We start from the raw sequence: 21,366 nt of genomic DNA, 5'->3' as shown, positions 1-21,366 counted from the left end.
CGGTTACGAATACATAATAGCTATACTATAGTGCGGAAACTCTATCAGTCTGTCTGGGGGTAGCTAAAAAGCCGTCGTCACATATATTTATTATATGCAAGTCAGAAAGTTACAGACAGAATTTTTCTTAGGAAATTAGACTAAGACGGTCGTAAAAGGGAATAAAGTAAACATCTTCTTTAGAAAAGTTTAGTACCACTGGTCAATAATATACGAATGTAGTACAGTTTACTTGTGTATGGTTAAAACACTTGTACTATTACAGACTGTGTTCGTACTGTGCAGTTGTCATAATATTTATTCTCTCTGTTATTTCCACATTTTCATGTAGGTACTGTTTCTTTTACTCCACATGACTGTTAAACCTCGTGACCGTTATAAGATCAATTTTATGTGCAACGTGTTCAATTCAACAATTTAAGACCGTCTGTTAAGACGGAAGATATGTATTTATAGATCTGCTATATTATAGTACTTATAAGGTATAAAAAATCGTAAATGCTTTAGAAAAACAATAATAATAATACCTGAAACAATCTCATGAATAGTTTTTTCACAGGTAGATATGATATCCCAAAAACAATATTTAATATATTATAATATAAACTATTCAATAGGCATTATGAATCAGTTAAATACGAAATTAACTTCAAGTAATGTTACCAGTCTCGTCCGTAGTTTGTTACTTTAAATTTTTAAGTAGTTTATTTGTATGTAATAACAGCAAGACATCATCGTCTTATTTAAAACAATTCATACCACAATAGCGCACATCGCACAACAAAAATCAATCATACAAATAATAAACCACACTTCGTAAACAGTACAATAAAGTAACTTAAAGAAAAACAAACTAATAAAACATGCAGTGTAATAATAAAGGAATGAACCCGCGACCCCTGGGGCGGTGCACTAAAAGTGTTGACACGAGATAACAACTGACCTCCGCGATGACAGTTTAGTGCCAATAGAAATTATCACTCTGACACTTTGTGTGACTCATTTACACTAGTGGAATTGGTTTTAATGTACATTGTCAGTATATAGTGCAGTTTTACCGGCTTAGGCGTCAACTCGGGCAACAAAAAACTCGGCCTTGCCCGAGATTACTATTTTCCGAAATTAATGTCGTCTTTTCGGCCAGTTTACTCCTAACAAAGATTATAGTAATAAATTCTGCAAATACTTCACAATTTTGAAAAGTCCGTCCTCAGTATACCTAAAGATCAGTTTAAAAAAGCCAAACGAAATAAATTATTTTAATTAGACTTAACAAAAATATTTAATGTATAAAGCAATGTTTTTTTACATTAGGTACAATCATCATGATTATTTTTAAACTAAAATAATAACAAAAAAAACAAAATATTAACATAAACAAAATTAAGTTTGTAAAAAAGGAATAGCCATGGTTGTAACAATTTATTAATTGTGCGCACTATTGAGGGTAATTTGCAAATGTTTATATGTCATTTGTCATTATTGCACTATTAGCATCGTATTAGTAAGAGGAAAATTGTATTATTATGTGTGTGAAGGGAATAATTGCGAATTGTTTTACTTAATATTAATACATTTAAAGTTTGCGAGCATTTGTGTCATATGAATAGCGGTAAGTTTATTCAAAGTTTTCATAATCACATTAAAACCAGATTAAGATAGTCATACATAATGTAACACAACTCAGACTTGGTTTGTTTACTTTTTTTAGACATGAGGACAAATAATATAACTTGATTCGTTAATTTGTTTTAGACATGAGCGACAATAATATCGTTTCTGCAAGTGATGCAGATTTTACAATACTACCATCTCAAAGAGGTGGCAAACTTTTACTGTTCAATGGCTATCAGTACAATTTTAGACGCAAAAACCAATACGAACACGCTACATGGACTTGCTCGAAAAAAAACGAATGTTCCGCCACATTAGTGGTTAGTGAAACCATATTTTGTTTATGTTAATATTTTGTTTTTTTTGTTATTGTTTTAGTTTAAAAATAATCATGACGATTGTACCTAATGTAAAAAAACATTGCTTTATACATTAAATATTTTTGTTAAGTCTAATTAAAATAATTTATTTCGTTTGGCTTTTTTAAACTGATCTTTAGGTATACTGAGGACGGACTTTTCAAAATTGTGAAGTATTTGCAGAATTTATTACTATAATCTTTGTTAGGAGTAAACTGGCCGAAAAGACGACATTAATTTCGGAAAATAGTAATCTCGGGCAAGGCCGAGTTTTTTGTTGCCCGAGTTGACGCCTAAGCCTTTTACCGGGGAGTATCGTGTTATAACCCAGGTAACAGGGTTGTGGAGGTCCGATAGGCAGTCGCTCCATGTAAAATACTGGTATTTAGCTGCATCTGGTATAACTGGAAGCCGACTCCATAGTTGGAAGAAAGGCTAGGTTGATCATGAGTCTGCAGAAAATAAAAACTTATCTTTTAGTCTCACTTCTTCAATGGCTGCTTTTTTTCCATATCATGTTTTTGCCAGAAAAGAAGTACAAATTGTATTGTTGATTAAACCTGGGAGGTTTATTTGATAAACTACATTTTTTTTAAAGTGTTGCTGTCACTGAACTAGGTATCTGCGAAACTTGTAAATTCCCATTATAACTGACATATTTAAGTGCTGCTAAAGTAAACACCGCAAAAGTATTTTATATTGTACTATAAGTAACAAAGAGTTATAACTGCTCAGATGATTATGATGGGTCGTTGACATAAACGATAGCTAATGAGAATTACCCCACTAATATGATTTCAAACTGCCATGATTTGCGTAATCATGAGCACAGTATAGTCAACAATTAATTGATAAAAAACTACCAAATATTTATATAAATATGGATTTGCCCACGAAATCGAGAAAAATATACTTCAAACGAATTTACCACTTAAAAATAACTTATTATTCTCAATGACATGGAGATAATTGGGGATGTTATCGTTTTCATATTGACCTGTGGTTCCGGTCAGAGGTGAGATGGCGCGATAGACTTCATAAACAATGTTACAGACAGAGATACGAGTGTTTATTGTAAACTACGACTTATCGGGAGAGGAGGAGGATGTGGTGACGTAGAAGCTTGTGGTATATTGCAATGTAGTTATGTTTTTACCCACAATAGGTGTGCGTGGTGGACTCAAAGCCTAACCCCTCCCTCATTAGGAAAAAGATGTTTGCCCTGCAGTGGGGCATTAGTGGGGTAAAAAAAAACCCTTTACTTTCCCACTTCAGCGATGCCAAAAGCTAAAGCTCTTTTGAATTAAACATCCTGATCAAGTGCGTGTTGAAGCCTGTATCTTTTGATTTGCATTACTTTTGTATGTACCTGAAGACTTCAAATCGAACATTGGCTACTTTTTATTTCAAAATGCATGCCTAAGCGGCTGAAATAGATTTATGAATAATTAATCGCACAGGTCAACTAGTCATATTTTAAATCAGAATATTGAGTGCGAAGCTTTTGCAATTGCTTTCTTGCTTTCCGAAACACAGAGACACCTAAATCTGAGGTTAATTATTATTTACTTTTGAGCTCGATATTGCTGCGGTAATTTCATTGACACATTACAAAATAAACTCGATAACACTGAGACATTGGACTGTTTTATCAAAAGGCTGTCACACCCAATAAAGTACTCGTAAAGTATAAAAAGTTTATCTTTATATCACTTTCTTAAAATGCAAGTCATATGAAAGATTACCGTTATGTTAGACAGATAGGTTATATAAATACATATTTTGTTATTTAACGCTGAATTCATATTCTTTGTCGTTAAATGACGATTGAAGGAAGTAAATAGGGCATGTGTGTTGAAGGATTCTATGTGGGCATTTCACTGAATGTCTTCTTTCTTTAGCCGGAATGTCCATTTGTTACTTAATCTAATAAACTAACTCTGATAGTACTTAGGAAATTAAACTGTAGCGTAACACCTCATCGTATTGATTATAATTATTTGGTAATAGCTTCAAGATTGTGTACCTATAATCAATTTTGAAACTAAATATCGATATAGGTGAACATTTGGACATTGCTTAAAATGCTTTACATATTTAGTGAAAAACGTACTAAAACAATTTGCACCGCAACAAATTTTAATTGATTCAGACACGTGTAAGTTTGCCACCCAACACGGGGCCTACAAAATATCTTTGTTGTGCAATCATAATCGCGGTCTTATCTATATACCTGTATACACTCGTTTCCATGTTGTTGGTAATCACAGATATAATCCTCTTATATACTTATCAATTTATTACCAAAGATATACGGCGCGCGATAATTTAATTATCTTCATCTTTCTCTTTTAATAGGAAAAGTACTTGCAATGATAAATTTTATTGTTCTTTAATATAAATGTTTGTGCGGTATTGACCGGGTGATAGGATGATAAGATATGAAATAAATAAATATATTTGGAAAGATTACAGCCGGCTATCTGATTGCAAAGTAAATAATCACAACTGGTACTAGGGTATGATGATGGTGGGCCAATACAATTCCAGAAGACTTCGAGAGCCCTCGGTCGTTTGTTGACTTTGTCCATCCAGGAACGTGTCCTGACATTTATACTATTAGACTTCAGATAATTTTACGGTAGGAGTAGATATTATATTTTTTGTATTCTGAGCTGTAGCAGCTAATTAAATTGATAGATCATCAACGAATAGGCACTTGATCAGATAAGGAATGTTTTTTGAAATCTAGTAACTTGGCCGTTGTTTAGGAAATACAGAATTTAAGCTTCGACTTTTTTTTAATCGTTTATTCATTATAATAAATATTATTTTACATTTATTCTTCTCGCAAAGCTAAATAGCTTGTTGGCGAGATACGCTTATAGGAGACGAAAATGCTATAAATTGAAGTCATTCATTTAAATAAAATGGTTTTTTAATGTGGTTTTATTATTACATCCGTTCATATAAATTGTTATTTTAACAGTTCATTTAATTTATTTTGTTAATAACCGCAGACCGAATTAAATTAACCAGTTACAATCGGCGCCAATAATTTGCCAATCATTCACCTCTAGTTATCTTTCAATCAATTTGATACACATATCAAGATAACGCCTCAGGCTTCGTACAACGTGTTGTGTTGCACAATTTCTAATTATAGCTGCCGCAATCTTAAGCCAAGAGATAAAAATGACGATTAAATATAATATTAGTCTCGTTTTATACCAGTTTCTGTTTTATTGCTTGCCGATTAAAGTAATAGTTTTTAAATTGGTTGCATAGAAAAATCTGGCTTATATATTTTGCAATGTTTCGACTGGTATATGCAATAATATGCATACATATGCAAGTCGTTCAAGTCTTAAGGCAACACACTAATGAGTTTTCGAAACTAATATCTCATTATGTGACAGGTGTGTATATTTGACAAAGTGCTTACTTTTGTGATAAATGTAAGAAGATCTCTGTTTAATTTTTAAGCAGCAATTCGCAACTTAGCCTACGAGGTGGACTCGTTTCTTATTCAGAGATAAAAACCGTGCTAAGTTGTTGGACCGTATCAAAGGTCAATGGGCGGTTTAAACAGCTTTGACAATAAGACCATTAATCATACGATGAGTGAATGAAAAGAATCAATGAAACAATAATTGGTTGAAATTACTTTTCTATGTAATAGGAGTCATAAATCCGGATTATCTACACATTATTAGTTACTGAAATAATTAATTACAAAGTAATCATTCCTCTGAATACTGACCTCTATCTCCCGATAACAGAAGACCTAAAACAGATTTAACACTATCAGCGAAATCCGTACACAAAACGAACCAGTTGACACCAGTTGTAAATTATACGTGAAATACCTACAAAGTTATATTATAAGGAGTATCGTTAGTTTACAGCGGTGTATATGTGCACTGACCCGTGGTGATAAGGGTGATAACCCGCGGGTGAGTGTGCGTGACTGTGTGCACGTGGGCTTAGCCGCGAATGTTCTAGATTAGGCTTAATGAGATGACAAAGAATTATACTAATTGTAAATTGAACTTATTTTATTGATTCGACCTGTAACTTAATAGTAGTTATTGGTAGTAACAAAATGTAAAAGACATTTTAAAAAAACTTGTCACTTTATTCCAAAATTACAAATTATCATTATTAACGTGCTATAGATTAAATGACATGGCGAATATTATACCTTTACAGTAGTTTTCAATAAGATTAATATAATTAGAATAGCATGAATTGCTGTTTAAATATGTAGTCTCCTGTAAAATAAACTATTTTCGACAAGAAAAAATTGTGAGCAAGAAAAAGCAAGCGACTTGTGTTGAAAATGAGTGAGATTCTCTCTATTTAAAATGAGTCCATTTGTTTCCGATTTTAGTAGATTTTTGTTATGACTCAATATAATTTAGAACAAACAGGCGATAAGTTGAAAATCCACATGAACTCTCCGACCGAGTGCCCTTGTTTATTTTTATCTAAATTCCTAATTCGTGCGAACACACAATATGACACACTTTTATAAAATGATGCAATTTTCACAGTCATGTCGTAAACTATACATCCAAAATGTGAATTCCCACTGAGACAAATATTTGTGAGATTTACAGATGTCAGTTTGATTGTACCTACTTTGGCTGATGTTGACTGAATGATCTGTTTATTCCTTCACTTTTTTATGAATTTATGACACAAGATTGATTCTTATTATGAAAGTTGAATATCTTAGAAGAATCCATGGCTGTGCTTCTTTGAGTCTTCTAATCCGGCTATCACACTTATTCTTGTCGTATTCTATGCTAGGTTATGCATAATTTCTCACTAAACCTAATGGGTTTGTATGACAGCTTAACAACAATTGTTTTGGTGATCTATACAATAATTTTTAAACGAGCTCACGTTTAAAGAAACCCACGTCAAACTCTGATTGTTTGCTGCTTCAATGTCAGCCTCATTTTTTATCAATCTCTAACCTAAACATTCCTTGTTTCAGATGCGAGCAGTGCCGGCGAACGAGCGAGTGTACACACTGCGCACGCGGCCGCCCTCACTTCTCCCGCCGTCGCCGCTGAGCCTGGCCAGCTCGGGCGACAAGTCGTCGCTGGCGGCGCACACGCACTCGCCGTCGCTGGAGCGGCCCGCCAGCCAGCCGTCCGCGCCGCCCACCACGGCCAGCTTCGTGTGCTACGTGTGCGGCGTGTCCGCGCCCTCCTCGCAGCTGCGCCTCGTCTACTGCTGCCCCAACCCCGAGAGGGAGCCCTATTACCCCTTCATAACTACGTTGAAACCTCATCCTGATGCCAGTCCTATTAGTCCGCAAGGTGAGATGAACATCAGTTTATAATGTTTTGCATCAGTAATTGGTTAAAGACTTCAAAATTGTTCAAACAGTTCAGTTTTTGACCGCGGATACAGAATACGGCAGTGACGCACTTTAAGTTTGAAAATTCTTCGCCCCGACTGAAATATAGCAATTCAATTAAAAACATGTTTAAGTACGTTTTGAGTGCCCTAATGAAACCGCTCATTCTGAAGACATTATCTTGTTGCCATTCTCAGGTACATTGGTACATGATCTGTACCCCATATAGTTATCAAAAGCTTCAACAAAACCGATCACGTTTCTAAAACTAGTATTATCTTGTTATTTCCAGGTATGGTACAAATATGTGCGTCGTGCTACAAGAGCATCCCGCACAAATACCCCGCGTACGGCGAGAACGGCGAGCCCAACGCCACGCACAACAACTCACATACCAACAATATTAGGTAATACAACAACATCTTATAAAAACACAATACCGTCCCACTGTTGGGTAATAGTCTCCTCACAACGTGAGAGAAATTAAACCTTAATCCTCTTATTCATAAACACACTATAAACCTATTTTAGTTAAACAACTACTATAATATGTTTTCTCTCTTTCATTTCGCTAAGGAGTGAAAGAAACAAAACACTTTATAGGCCTTTCATAACTTCATATATTTTTATGAATAAGAGGGTACGTCTCCCACAATTCAGTTAATAGGATGATTATGGACTGGAGTGTGGTGGAAAGTTAGGTAATGCCTTGAGATAGACCATTCAGGCTTAGGACATTCAATCTATCAAGTTTTACTTAAATAACTATCAATAATATATGGATTTCATAGTTATCATCTTTGGTAGTATGTACCTACCGTGTATATTTGAAGGGGGTAAAAAACGTGCGTATGTGCCCGTACACGTTTACGTACGCGTGTTAGAATTTGTGCATAAAAGTGACAGAAAGCCAGCTTAGTGCTACTAAAGATATGTAAAGGGGAATTCTTCCTATGAATACTTTGCGACTGGAAATCTATGGGGGAGGCTTATGTTCAGCAGTGGACGTCCCATGGCTGAGATAATGATGATGACTTTACGACTTGTCTTATAAACAATTAGCAGCGAATAGTAACACAACTTTTGAGCCAGCTCGAAACTTTGAAAAAAACAGGGATTGAACTAAATTGTATTGTCTCTTACAGATTTAAGCCATACGATATAAAGTCAAGTCCAAGTCAAGCGAACAAGCGGCCGTCGAACGCGTTGTCGAGCAGTCCTCAGAGCCAGATCGTGTCCGGCGAGAATGGCATGGGACTGTACAGGTCAGTTAAGTATGTTCATATTCATTAGATATACTTGCGCTTGTGAGATTTGAATGATTGTTGTAAAAGAATTCTGATTTTGTATTAGTGTGTGTTTTATTTTGTTCTTCTTTTTTTTACAAATTGGGTATATATTATACTTATCTTAATTAATATTCGGCTTAAGTAGATGCAATTTTCATGCTGTTTGTAAGTTGTTGAGTTAAAGGCTTTTTTCCATGACTGTTTGACCATTTAAAAGTCAGTTTCTTAAAAGCTTGAAACAAGTTTCATATGTTTGATAGATTTCTGAATGTAATTTAGCCTTTGCTTACAATTTTAGGATCTATATTTCAATTTTCAATATTTTTCTATGACAGAATTATCTTAAAATTCATAAAAAAAATTAAAAATTGTAGTTATATTAGGTCGGGGAAAAAGTCTTTTCGCATTATAGTATGTATGAACTTGTAATAAAATCTCTTAGGCTTCAAGAATCACAAATGAGTACACGGTTCATTAGGTTTCTTTCAATGAGCTCGTGAGGTACCCAAATATCAAGCTTTTTTGTGTAGAGAAAAGATTTTATTACAAGTTCATATATTACGAAATCTTGAGAAAATCTTAAAACAAGTTATTTTTAGTCAACAATCATATTACAATAATATGAATATTTCCCTCATGTCAGATGTTACGTGTGCGCGGGGCTGTTCCCGCAGCAGTCCATGGAGTGGCTGTCGACGACGGCGGAGTACATGAACTCGCACGCCATGCACTTCCCGTGCCTGGCGGCGGGCGGCGCGGGCGCGGCGCGCGGGGGGCGCGTGCTGGCCTGCAGTCGCTGCGTGCGCCACCTGGCGCGCCAGTGGGAGCTCATGGACGCCGAGCGCGTGCCGCTCGAACATAGGAGGTATACACACTATTATAATCTACATTACTTTAACCCCTTCCTCGTCCAGAAAGAAAACTTTTGGTTCTCGCAAATTTTATTAATTTATTACATTTTTGTACAAAGTACTACAATTCCTGCTTGGATAAAACACTATTCAGGATAATTAATCTATACAGTTAGTCAGTAAACGAAAATAAATTTGTAATAGATAAAATCAAATCTACAAACTGTATAATGTAATCAGTTTAAAAAATAGTTGAATTATAAAAAGGAACTGACATTTCTGTGCTCTTATGGCAGTAAGCTTTTGAACTTAAAATAGAATAAAATTGACCATATATTACACATACTAGGGCAAGTAGCTACTTTCTTAACAAAAAATCGAATAATATTGTTATTGTTTCAGATATAACATACCTTCCCCTCTGCCGTCGAATTCGTCGATGAACGGAGACCGTGTGATACCGACCCCACCGTCGACCACCTCCGACCGGACGGTCGCTAGTAATAGTGGTACGTACTCAAAACATATTACAACCTTATTTATGGAGTTAATTGCGTCTGTTAATCGGGCGGTAGAGTATTTTGCTTATGAGGTCTACTCAAATCTCCGGTTGAGTGTATGTAGTCCTAGGCTTTCCTGTCAAGATATGCATAATGAATAACTCAGAGTTAGGGAATTAAGGTTTTAGACGCTCCTCAGAAAGCACATACAACCGTTGGTTCTGGGCTTGATCTCTCGTTTGTCGTGTTTGATATTCGTTCCGCCGGACTATAAGAGTGCAGTGGTGTAATGTACTTATAGCTACTGATAATAACAATTTATGAAGTCTAAAATTAAACTATATCAACTTCTAAAAGGCCGCTAAAAAATGTCATTTTCATAAGCTACATTGGTTTTTACATACGTACAAACATAAAATCCTATATTTTCTATACATAGGTGTGTATAAAATACATCCACGTTTTGCTATCTACCGGGCACGTTACTAAACTCCGGACTACTATTGTGAACTATTGTAATTTTATTTGTGTTTACCTTTCATATAAGTTTAATGTTATGTCTAGCCTATAAATAGCGTATCCAAGGTTGGTTTCATTGCAATATGCCTGACCTACCGTCTGATTGTAATGTAAGCTGTTATCATTGCAAATATGTGACCGACTGTTAACATAGACTGTGTGTACTTAGCTTATATACGATTGTTGAGACAATTTGCATGTGTGTAACGGCACGGCATTCTTGCTAAGTTTTAGGTCCCTTAGTATGCGTTTAAATGCATCAAAATTATTTTAAGTGCAATCTAAATGTTTTTTGTTTTCATGTATTCTTATACTCCGTGCAGATTTTTCTTTATCATTAATTAAACTAGGTACTCTATTGTTCGGTATATGTCCAAATTATTGATTACCAGTCAACTTTAACGTTGACATCGTGACTGTTTTCGTTCAGGTTTAACGAATATTCTTTTATACGCGTTTTTTTATTCATTACATGGTTAGTTGTCAACCAGTTGCCAGCGTTGTTGAAACCGTTCGAAGGCTTTTAATAAGACATACGACTTTTCGTGCCCTCCAAAGCACGAAGACGCTTAGCTCAAATACCAATATTCGGTCACACATCTATGGAATATTCGCGCTAAGCTAGCTTAACTCACTTATCATTTTCCGACCGCTGAACGCTAGATAAAATACGCTTTAGAAGAATATTATTGTACAATATATTTCATGGTATAATATTTGTATCTTGTTGTTGCAGCATGTACGTCAATATACTGTTTCCTGTGCGGTCTGCACTCGGACTTCACGCTGGCGCGGATACTGTACGGACAGCCGCAGGGCAACGCGCCGTACTTCCCTTGTTTATTAACACATCAGGTAACACACGTTATTTTATTATTTACTTATCGTACGCTTAATGGTCAACTTAGTGCCTGAATGGTCATCATACAATCTTACTAAATTAATCGCCAAATGTTGCATTTTATTAAATATTCCTTGAAGTACGAGAATAGTTCTTACGGAGAGAAAAAAATTGAAAGTCTGAGCCGTAAGGCGTACGAAGTTCGCCGGATCAGCTATAAATTTATTTATTTTTTATAACTTTCAGGTTTGTATGATATATTTTGTTTGTCTTTTTTGTTTTAAATATTAATGTTATTCTGTTTCTTTGTTACCAGAGTCATCCAAACGCAGAACAGTTGAGAGAAAAAGGCTCAGCGCTAGTGTGTACCTTCTGTTATCATTCGTTACTAAGTCAGTGGAGAAGGTATGTATATCATTCATAGTTAAACAGTTCACATTACAATTTTAGATTTTTTTTTGAAGCTAAGAAATTTGCGATGTATTAGACTAAACACATTTACTTGCAATTTATCATTATATCATTGGACATACTATACGTAGACTGCGTGCACGTGCACGTAGCTCTCGTACGTCAATTGTGCGTGTATATAATTGTAACCTTACCAATATATCTTTATTAATTTAATCTTGATCCAAGATTTCTGTTAAACCTAAATACATCGCATTTGTTCTGTACCGCTACGTCGTAGCACTCGTAGCTGTGTATACACGCTACGGCGTAGCCTCGTAGCAGTTCGTGTAATATATTGTTATGTGTAGGTACGAGGCCCTGGGCGGGTACCCGCCGGAGCGGCGCGTGTACAACACCCACGACTACCACTGCCACTTGTGCGGGATCAAGACTTACAGGAAACGAGTTAGGGCACTACCTATTAAGGTAAATATAGCATTTTATACTATTAAATATTTATATTTAACTTCAAGCAATGACAGCCGAGTGGTCCAATCTTGCACCTTCCGTGATAATGGGGTATAGTTCAAGCCCGAGGCAACACATCAATGAATTTTGAAGTTATGTGTGTATTAGAAATAATGGTCACTTGCTCTAACGGTGAAGGAAAGCCGTGATGTAACTTTACATGTCTACAAGCTCCAGCATGAGTCATGACCGGTGTGGGCCGCTTTCTTTAACACAGTTTTTAAAGGAATGTATGGTCCCTAACCCGTACTTGGCCAACTTTGTTGTCTCAAGGCCTAGCCCCTCCCTTATTCCGGGAGAGGAACCTTGTCCAGCATTGTAATAGGATAAATTAATTATTTTCATTGTAACATAGTTTTAAAGTTAGTCTATCGTAATACACAAGATCATTGTACAAAATCTAACAGATGATACGTTTGTTACAGGAATTCCCATTCTTAGTGCAAAGGCGGACTGAAAATTCATTATTATTAGAAAATGGCGACTACGCCGTAGTATGTTTAGACTGTTATGAGAGCTTAAGGTGGGTACACGTTTATTTAATACGTAGAAGTAGACTATATTACAATTGTAATTTATATAGTTTTTTTTTTCAATTGTGTCGTGGTATTGGCCCGTCATATCTTTGTAAAAAGACAGCATGGTCTTGCAAAATGACACTATAATTTGCAGTTTTTGTGAACTATGATAAATTGTAAACTTAATATGTAATATTATACTTATAAAAAAAATATGGTAGTGTTTTTTCCAGTTTAAATATCTTTCTACCTAGGTTAACTGAACTATTAGTAATGGCTCTAATAATACTTAATTGCATTGCGGTGATTGCAACAAACATTGCCTAGGGGGACTATGTTATACTAGTTAGTAATGCGTGTGTGTGTGTGACGCAGGACGCAGGCGCAGGACTACGAGCGGCGCGGCGTGCCGGTGGAGAAGCGCGAGTACAACTGGCTGCAGCAGCCGCCGCCGCCCGAGGACTCCGCCGACGTCACCATCGCGCGCCTGCCCTCCGGCGACCGCTCCGACAAACTTGTGCGTGCTTACACTAGCTTTAACAGACTTACATGGTTAATAACGGGAGTTAAAACCAGAGACTGGTTGAGATATTAAAAAACTAGAACTATTCGACTGTTAAGCTCACGGTCCTGGGTTCGATCCCCAGGTCAGCTAAGCACTATTGTTTTTTAATATTAGTTTATTATACATACCTCTGCCTGGTCGTATCGGTTTAATCGTCCCACCGGACTATGAGAGTAAAGGAAAAGAAAGTGTACCTGTGTATTGTGCACACACTTGGACATTATAAACAATGCCCTGCACAGCTGGATAATTTGAATAAAACTAGCCGCCGTAACCAAAATCGGCCACGACGATATTATGATAGTAGTCCAGAGTTTGGTAACGTGCCCGGTATTAGCAACATCCTTGCCACCTCATTACGTGGGACTAAGATTGTTAATGGCGAAACACGGGTGTGTTTCATACTCTACATACTCTACTTATACTAGGGGTATAACAGGCGTAATATTAAAATACGGTATGTTGTTGGTTAGATACCTCAATCGCTGGTGATGTCCCGGGGCAGCTCGAAGCGCAACAGCCCCAAGCAGCCCAGCGCCGTGCTCACCGACAGAAGACTGACGCCCGCCAAGATCGACAAGCCTGATCAAGGTATGTGCTTTATGAATACTTGAAAGTTCGTTATATGCTCCGTACTGATAAAACAGCCTGGATTGCTATTTGGTACTGGTATTTGCTATTTTTTTTAGCAAAAACCAGTTTATGAAAGTGTATGTGAGTTTTAGTACCCATCGTTCCGAAATCGCAAGATTTTTTGGTATCTCTCTCCAGGCACTCTCGCGCCAAACTCGTTTGCGTTTTTAAAAAAACAAATTACGCATACTTTCCAAAATATATTTATATTGAAACCTAATTAGATTACTGAAATTCTTTTAAATTAATCGTTTAACGAAGCAATAAAAGATCAAGAAATCAGTAAAGTTTGACAAACCTATCTTTCACAAAAAACTAGTTCGATATTCTTACGGCTATGAATTGATTTATTTATATACATACATACATTTTCTTATTATAGTTTTCCTTCTTACGTAAAACCGTCTTGAAATAGAGAACAAAGTTCAGAAAACTAAACACGTTGTTACAAGGTGGCGCCCCCTCGCGGCTAATACAAGGCGTTACAATATAGCGCGCCAAATGGCTAACCACCTGTGGATGCCTATAAAGTACTTACCCTTCTTACGAATACGACCGAGAGTAGCATATTGAAACAGACTGGTTCAACTTGGTTAGGTTTTATGCCTAAGAGGTGATGCTCTATGAGATTTTGTTGGTCGGAAAACTTTGTTGTTGTTGTTTATTTCAATATTGTTTGATAGTATATGGGTAAATTATTGATATTTAAAACGGTGTTATTTATGTAGTGAAGAAAAATATATTTTTAATGGGCTTTGTTTAAATCATATTTCAATGGGCTTTTAAAAATAGGCTGTTTTCATTTATTTTTGGTCTCTTTAGAAATGTTTTGCGTGGGTAATGGAGCTTTTCAAAAATCTTTTCACATTTATCCATGTCAAGGTTGACTTTATTCGTAGATTGACTACAACGGATTGCCATATCAGATTCCACAAACTAGTAATTCGATAGGTACAATACTCCTTCCCACAGACGTATACCCCGTCTGCGTATTATCCTACTCTATCCCCCCTCCCGCACGGTAACAATACACCGTCTTAAGTGCTGGGTCGTATCGCTGACACCTCCCCCCTCCCCTCCCTCGCCCCCTACAGTCGTCTTTTGTAAGGCTCCGGCCGTGGCGCGCACTTTATTAGCCTTTGTTCACAAAAACCGGCGAAATTACTTAATTTCAAAGCCTTTTTCGGGTTACCGAAAGGGTTTCGAGGTTTCCACTGTTGTTGTACGGATTTGTGATGGTGAGATTGAAATTATTTTTGTGAAATTCTTTTCTTTTGGTTTTTTTCGGCAAGGTATGGAAATCTTATGCTTTTGGGTATGGGTAGGATTATGATTCACTGACTGTCGGAATGACCTTATCCACATATTTTAATAGTGCATAATTTGGACCTTATTATACAGGGTGAGGAAAATAGCCCGTAGGAAGTAATCAGTTATGTACAATACGATAAGAGTATATAGCTGTTACACTAACTACAGGTTTTTCGTAAAAAATATCAGTTATAGAATGATATGTTGCAAGCGCATTTCGCATTATATTAATGGAATTCCTGTATTCTATTATATCTAAAACATACGACACGAAAGTTTAAAAGAAATATCAATGCAGTCGTAATTTTTCATAGATTTATTCAAAGTATTACATATTTTCTCAAATACTACTTTATCGGTAATGTTATAAAGTGTATAATCGCATGAATCGCATACAGTTTACGTGGCCATGCATCATCGCATCATCTCGGTACGTTTAACAGACGTGTGTCGAGACGAGGCCGGGATTCCCTTACATATTGGCATTTCGCCTACATTGTTATACCTTCACAAGTTTTGAACTTACAGCGATTTTTAGGTTTCACTTGATGGTTATAATTTAGGTGATAGTAAAAGCTGTTGTTTATAAACCACTTATCACGAGAATATTAGGTATAGTTAAAGCGTTATTTTATGGAAACACTACGCTTGTTTTCGTAACGTACTGGATCGAGGCATAGACTGTGGAGACTATTACCAGACCCTCCTTGCTCAGCAAAGGGAATTAATACGAACACAAATTTTACCTTGGAATAAAAGTTATGTTGGTTTAAAAAGTTATTATGTACTATAGAATAATTGATTGTCCAGTAAGTCATCATTCCCCAACGCTTAACTGCAACCAACACTCGCAAACATTGTTACACAGTTCACGTGCACGCCCGTATACGCTCGTATATACGTACAAATACGTATACACACACCCTTCCTCCGCTATCGCCTCTAACTTATGGCGTGACATCCAACCCCCTGCCGCGAGATCACTCACGTCGGCCGATTGATCCGCGTCAACGTTATTGACTATTGTGTGCCCTGACTTTGTCACTACCGATACATGCACTTGTGTTATACACAGGAGAGTACGTATATGATGTAGCACTAACGTAATTGGAATACTTGAAGGAAGTATCTGTGACGTATGTATGTACTCTGTTCGTGTGCATAATACACAGGTACCCTATTCCTTCACTCTCATAGCCCGGTGGGACGGATATCCGAAAAAACCAGTGAGAGTTAAAACGCAGGACCGACAGCTTTGCGTGCTAAGGTCTGTGACATTAACTTCCAAATATCGGGCAATCTCTAGAAATTCTTAACAGAAAATCTCCCAAGACATTTTTGTAGTAAAAAAAAAGATGGTTTCAATACATTTAACTAACTGCAACGCGTTTCCAATCGTGTTCTGTCTTAGCGCAAGGACTTTCTTTTGAATCTAATTAAAACTCTTATAGCAAACTTCTGTACTACATTAGTTCCTTGCTCGTGAATTCTTCCTAGAAGAAATACTTCTAGGGATAAAAAGACTAAAGGTAGAACGATTTTTTTTACATTGAAAATTCAGCTTTCTATCTAGTATAATTCCACTTCTAAATGTATAAAATAGATTATCAGGTGAAATTTTGCCAGTGGTTTTCATACATGCTGTCACTTTATCTAGCAAATAAGTTATCTGAGACTTATGTCCAGTCCAGTGGTACAGATTACCTCCTTACCACAAAAAGTCTGTCATAGAATATCTATAGATACTACATTTCCATTCTACAATTCAACAAAAAAGACCAATATCACACCTTTTGCGAACTCACAAAGAACAAGGAATGATTACGTGAACGCAAACAAAACCGGTGTCGCCTCACAATGGCTACGAGCACTAATTTGGAGAGCCGACAGCCGCGTCAAAGCCCGGATTATTGGAAAGCCATTTGTGGCGCGAAGAGCCGGGGCGGTCGTGGTCGCAGTGATAGCGGTGACTGACACTGTGGGGACAAGGGTGGATTGAGGCGCGGCCACAGTTAGCGCGGGAAAGGTTGAAACTATCCTTCTAATATTATAAATGCGAAATTTTGTGAGTATGTATGTATGGATGTTTGTTACTCTTTCACGCAAATACTTCTCAATCGATTACTATGAAATTTGGTATGTAGGTAGCTGAAGAGCCAGAATAACACATAGGCTACTTTTTATCCCGGAGCTCCTGAGGGATCGGGATTTACACGGGAAGGGTTTACACTCGGACGAAGTCGCTGGCGGCCTCTAGTTGATGATATTTTTACTAGTTAGTAAGATCCTAAATACGAACAGTGAGATTATCCAGTGTTGTAGGGGTTCATAGGCGAATGTAACAGCTCACCTCCAGGACCGTATGTTTGCTTCCCACCACAGTGGTACTTATATAACAAGAATATTATTAATACAAACTAGTGCAGCTCTTTATTATTATGAATACTGGTACGCTCATAAAAACATGCAGATAGGTATAGTTTGCCTCCCTGATCGTGTTTCAATGAGTGACAAAAGTAGCATAGTAGTATTTTAGTTAAGTAAGCTTGTTTTTATTTCTTTTAGTGTTTTACTTACTCGAACAATCATATTGCCATTCATCATTCGCATAATTTCCTTAAAGGTTCCTGTGACTAGCATCACATATTATTCTGTTTTAATTTTTTAAATCAATTTTTACAAAAACGAAGGTAGTAATTTGTCTGCTGAATGCCTCATACTGTATTCTCTTCACACTCGCGTTCACTCACACCGCAGCTCATTCCGTTCGATTGGTTGTTAGACAATAGTCGTGTAGATTGTAAGTGAACGTATTTTCTTTGCACCGCGCCGCCTCACAGCGCCTCCCCGCGCCGCTCAGCTATACACAGATGTGATTTGTCTGAGACCGGATTATACGGGATATTGTTAATTGGGACGCTCGCAAACTATCGTCTGTTTTACTAAAATATTGTATTTGTTTTGCTGATAGCTTCGTGCAATTCGTTTCATGACGTTTAAAATTATAAGGTATTGAAAGATCGCTATGGACTTTATTTTCACTTGAGTCGTTTCTATGCAGATGCACGGGATAAGTCGCAAACTGACACTTAATCACAACTATTAACTACTCTGTTATATCTATTTATTCTAAGTCATACAACATGCTTTAAAATTTTCTAGTAGTTGCTTAACCAATTGGTATCGCACAGGTCGTGGTCGTATGCTGTTGTCTTCTTTCCCACGTGATCTATACTTCTATACTAATATTATAAAGCTGAAGAGTTGTTTGTTTGAACGCGCTAATCTCAGGAACTACTGGTCAGATTTGAAAAATTATTTCAGTGTTAGATAGCCCATTTATCGAGGAAGGAAAAATGTTTGATGCTACATCATCACGCTAGGACCAATAGAAACAGAGTACCGGTAAAAAATGTTTATAAAACGGGGAACATTTTGACCCATTCTCTCTTATGTGACGCGGGTCAGCTAGTATTATATACATACTTAGAACAAGGAACAATCAATAACTTCTTAAGCTAAAAAATGTCACCTACTTTTTATCACTATTCCTAAGTCCAGGTATTTAAGTCCACAGCTACATCTGTTGTGTTCCACGTGCATTATTTAGCGATCGTTTAGTACCGTCAAGTAGGCCGCCCACTGTGCCGGGGTCACTAATACGATCGTAATTGTGTTTGTTCAACTAACTCGGTTTGTTTACGATATACGACCGCTACTTAAAATGTTTCTTTAAATACGACTAAGTACAAAGAAATAATAACTACTTTATACCGAATTAGTCTGTTCTCACCTGAAGATAGTATTATGTTACTCAGTAACAGTTGAAATTCTCTTCACCTTTATAAAGCAATAAAATTTATATCTTCGCGTATTTACTAGTAAACTATCCTTATGGTCATGTTAGCTACCAACCTAATTCCCATAATTCATAAACACACTATAAACCTATTTTAGTTAAAAACCTACTATAACATGATTTCTCTTTTTCATTTCGCTAAGGAGTGAAAGAAACAAAACACTTTATAAGCCTTTCATAACTTCATATATATGAAAATACGTTAGTTTTTCTCCCAATGAAAAATAAATGTTCAATGTACGAAATGTTATACAGCTTTGAAACTAGGTATATAGTACACGATGTTAAATTACATAAGTTGTCAAGACATCGGGGTTGCGGCCTTGCCTCGACGGTGAGTCAATACAAACTTAACTGTGAGCATTCAGCCGAACGTTATGCATTATAAATTGGCGACACTCGAATCGATACCCTTCTACGGTATACAGCTCTACGCTACACCTCGATAGATCGAAATTTAGTTAAGATTCTAGCACTGTTTTGTTTGATAGAGATACTGATCCCATAAATATATGGATTACAGAAATAGTCCAATAATTAGATAAGTTTGCATTGAAACAAGGTATATTGATGTCAAAAAGTTAGTACAAAAAGCCCGTGTTAGCCCTTCTTTGAAGGTAAAATCCATCCTCACGAAATGAAAATGTAAAGTGCGGATATGAAAATATATAATCTTATTAATATTTTATATCCAAATCATTAGTACAAATGTCTTTATTAGCCGAAGAATGTATGGTTACAAATTAGATACAACACTAATCCTAGGCTTTGTGCAGTCTGTCAATCTACCAATCAGTCTTTCCCCACAGGCATACAATACGATTCCCTAGAAACAGTAACATCGAATATCAAGTGGTAAACAAAAGCGGTAACAACACACGACGGGCCCACGTCGGGCGCCAACATACCGACGCAGACAGTCGGCTTGTCCGAAACACGGCCAGTCGCAAGTTAACTTTACGTCCGACTTGTTATTGTTTTGTTTGTACTGCTATGTTTATGTTATTATAGCAGTATGTTGTATTGAAATCAAGCTTCAGTTAAATGCGTCTGTTGTCCAAACGGAAGACGCTGATTACGAGACGGGTCAAGTCCCGAATCAGACTGTTCTCAACGTAGCCAAAAGTTTAGTCACGTGCCCAGAATTTGGCTTGCCAATTATTACATTGGACTAACCAGTAGATGGCAAAATTTTCGGGCGTCTGTGATAATACATTATTATCATAAAGCATTGTTGTTCGTAAAGTCACATATTATTCAAATTCTGAAAGTCACAGAAATAAAATGTAAAACTTTTACACAATAGCGATTCTAGAGCGTCATACTTCTTTTATTCCCAACAAAAATGTGGGTAGTTTAGGAGCTAAAAGTCGCATAGTGGTTGCCCACTCGAGTGTAGTGTGTGGCTTTGTTCCCTCACCGATGTTTGTCGTAACATCGCCGGCGCTTTATCACCGCACTGATTCTCTACGCCGCGTATCTGACACACTGTGTCCGAGGAAAATCTCTGCACAAAGGAAATGGCTTTTCAAAGAATACGGTTTTAACAAACGCTTGAAAAAATCCTAGAGAGGCTTTGCAACGTTTGCCTCTGACAGATTTAATTAATTCCGGGTTTTATGTTGTTCTCGTTGTCTCTTATACGTCTCTTATACTTGTACACTGTACAGTGGTTTCTTTTTGAGCCTAAAACAAACACTGACTTAAGCTGCTGATTAAAAGATAGGCACGAAATAAGTAACATAGAAAGGCACAAAACGGGCAATGAAAGTACAGCTTGCAGACTTATTTATAACGGGATACAAAGTTTAAAACTCAGACACAATTTATGCAGCTTTCATCAAACATGCGAAGCAAAACCAATTACAAAAGTTCAAAGCGACTTAATATCTACCCACATATAAAATACAACGTCCCGCGTTATCCAATCACGGCTCCACGTATTCAGGTTGCCTAGCAACCGGCTGCAGCCTACACCTAGCATCCAAGTTTGCACCGATACTGCAGAATATTCACGTCTATATTTGCCCTTTTCAATTCACGGTACAATTGAATGCGCCTACGCTATATTAAAATGCAACGTTGGCGCCCAACGTGGGACTATTAGTTTCTCACTTACAATAACTTTGTATTTGAGAGTTGTTAACTTGAACTTGAAATGTTTTCTGGAAACCTTATTACTTCAGTAAAGTACGGTAACTGAGAAATTATG

At 36.7% G+C, this 21,366-nt stretch overlaps 1 protein-coding gene across 1 annotated transcript in view; it reads left to right on the top strand.

The window, feature by feature from the left end:
• px (MAP7 domain-containg protein plexus) overlaps positions 1-21,366 on the top strand; it is a 182,321-nt gene that overhangs the window by 117,300 nt on the left and 43,655 nt on the right. Inside the window, exons 8-18 of the mRNA XM_076129511.1 lie at positions 6,979-7,306; positions 7,640-7,754; positions 8,493-8,612; positions 9,280-9,501; positions 9,890-9,996; positions 11,243-11,361; positions 11,664-11,752; positions 12,109-12,226; positions 12,694-12,791; positions 13,162-13,303; positions 13,825-13,942. Of these exons, the coding sequence (XP_075985626.1) occupies positions 6,979-7,306; positions 7,640-7,754; positions 8,493-8,612; positions 9,280-9,501; positions 9,890-9,996; positions 11,243-11,361; positions 11,664-11,752; positions 12,109-12,226; positions 12,694-12,791; positions 13,162-13,303; positions 13,825-13,942 (1,576 nt within the window). The remainder of the gene's footprint in view (positions 1-6,978; positions 7,307-7,639; positions 7,755-8,492; positions 8,613-9,279; positions 9,502-9,889; positions 9,997-11,242; positions 11,362-11,663; positions 11,753-12,108; positions 12,227-12,693; positions 12,792-13,161; positions 13,304-13,824; positions 13,943-21,366) is intronic.

The sequence above is a fragment of the Anticarsia gemmatalis genome, chromosome 22 (genome assembly GCF_050436995.1).
Source record: "Anticarsia gemmatalis isolate Benzon Research Colony breed Stoneville strain chromosome 22, ilAntGemm2 primary, whole genome shotgun sequence".
Classification (NCBI taxonomy): domain Eukaryota; kingdom Metazoa; phylum Arthropoda; class Insecta; order Lepidoptera; family Erebidae; genus Anticarsia; species Anticarsia gemmatalis.
The sequence above is the reverse complement of the archived record's forward strand: the minus strand, read 5'-3'. Positions and strand labels throughout refer to the sequence as shown.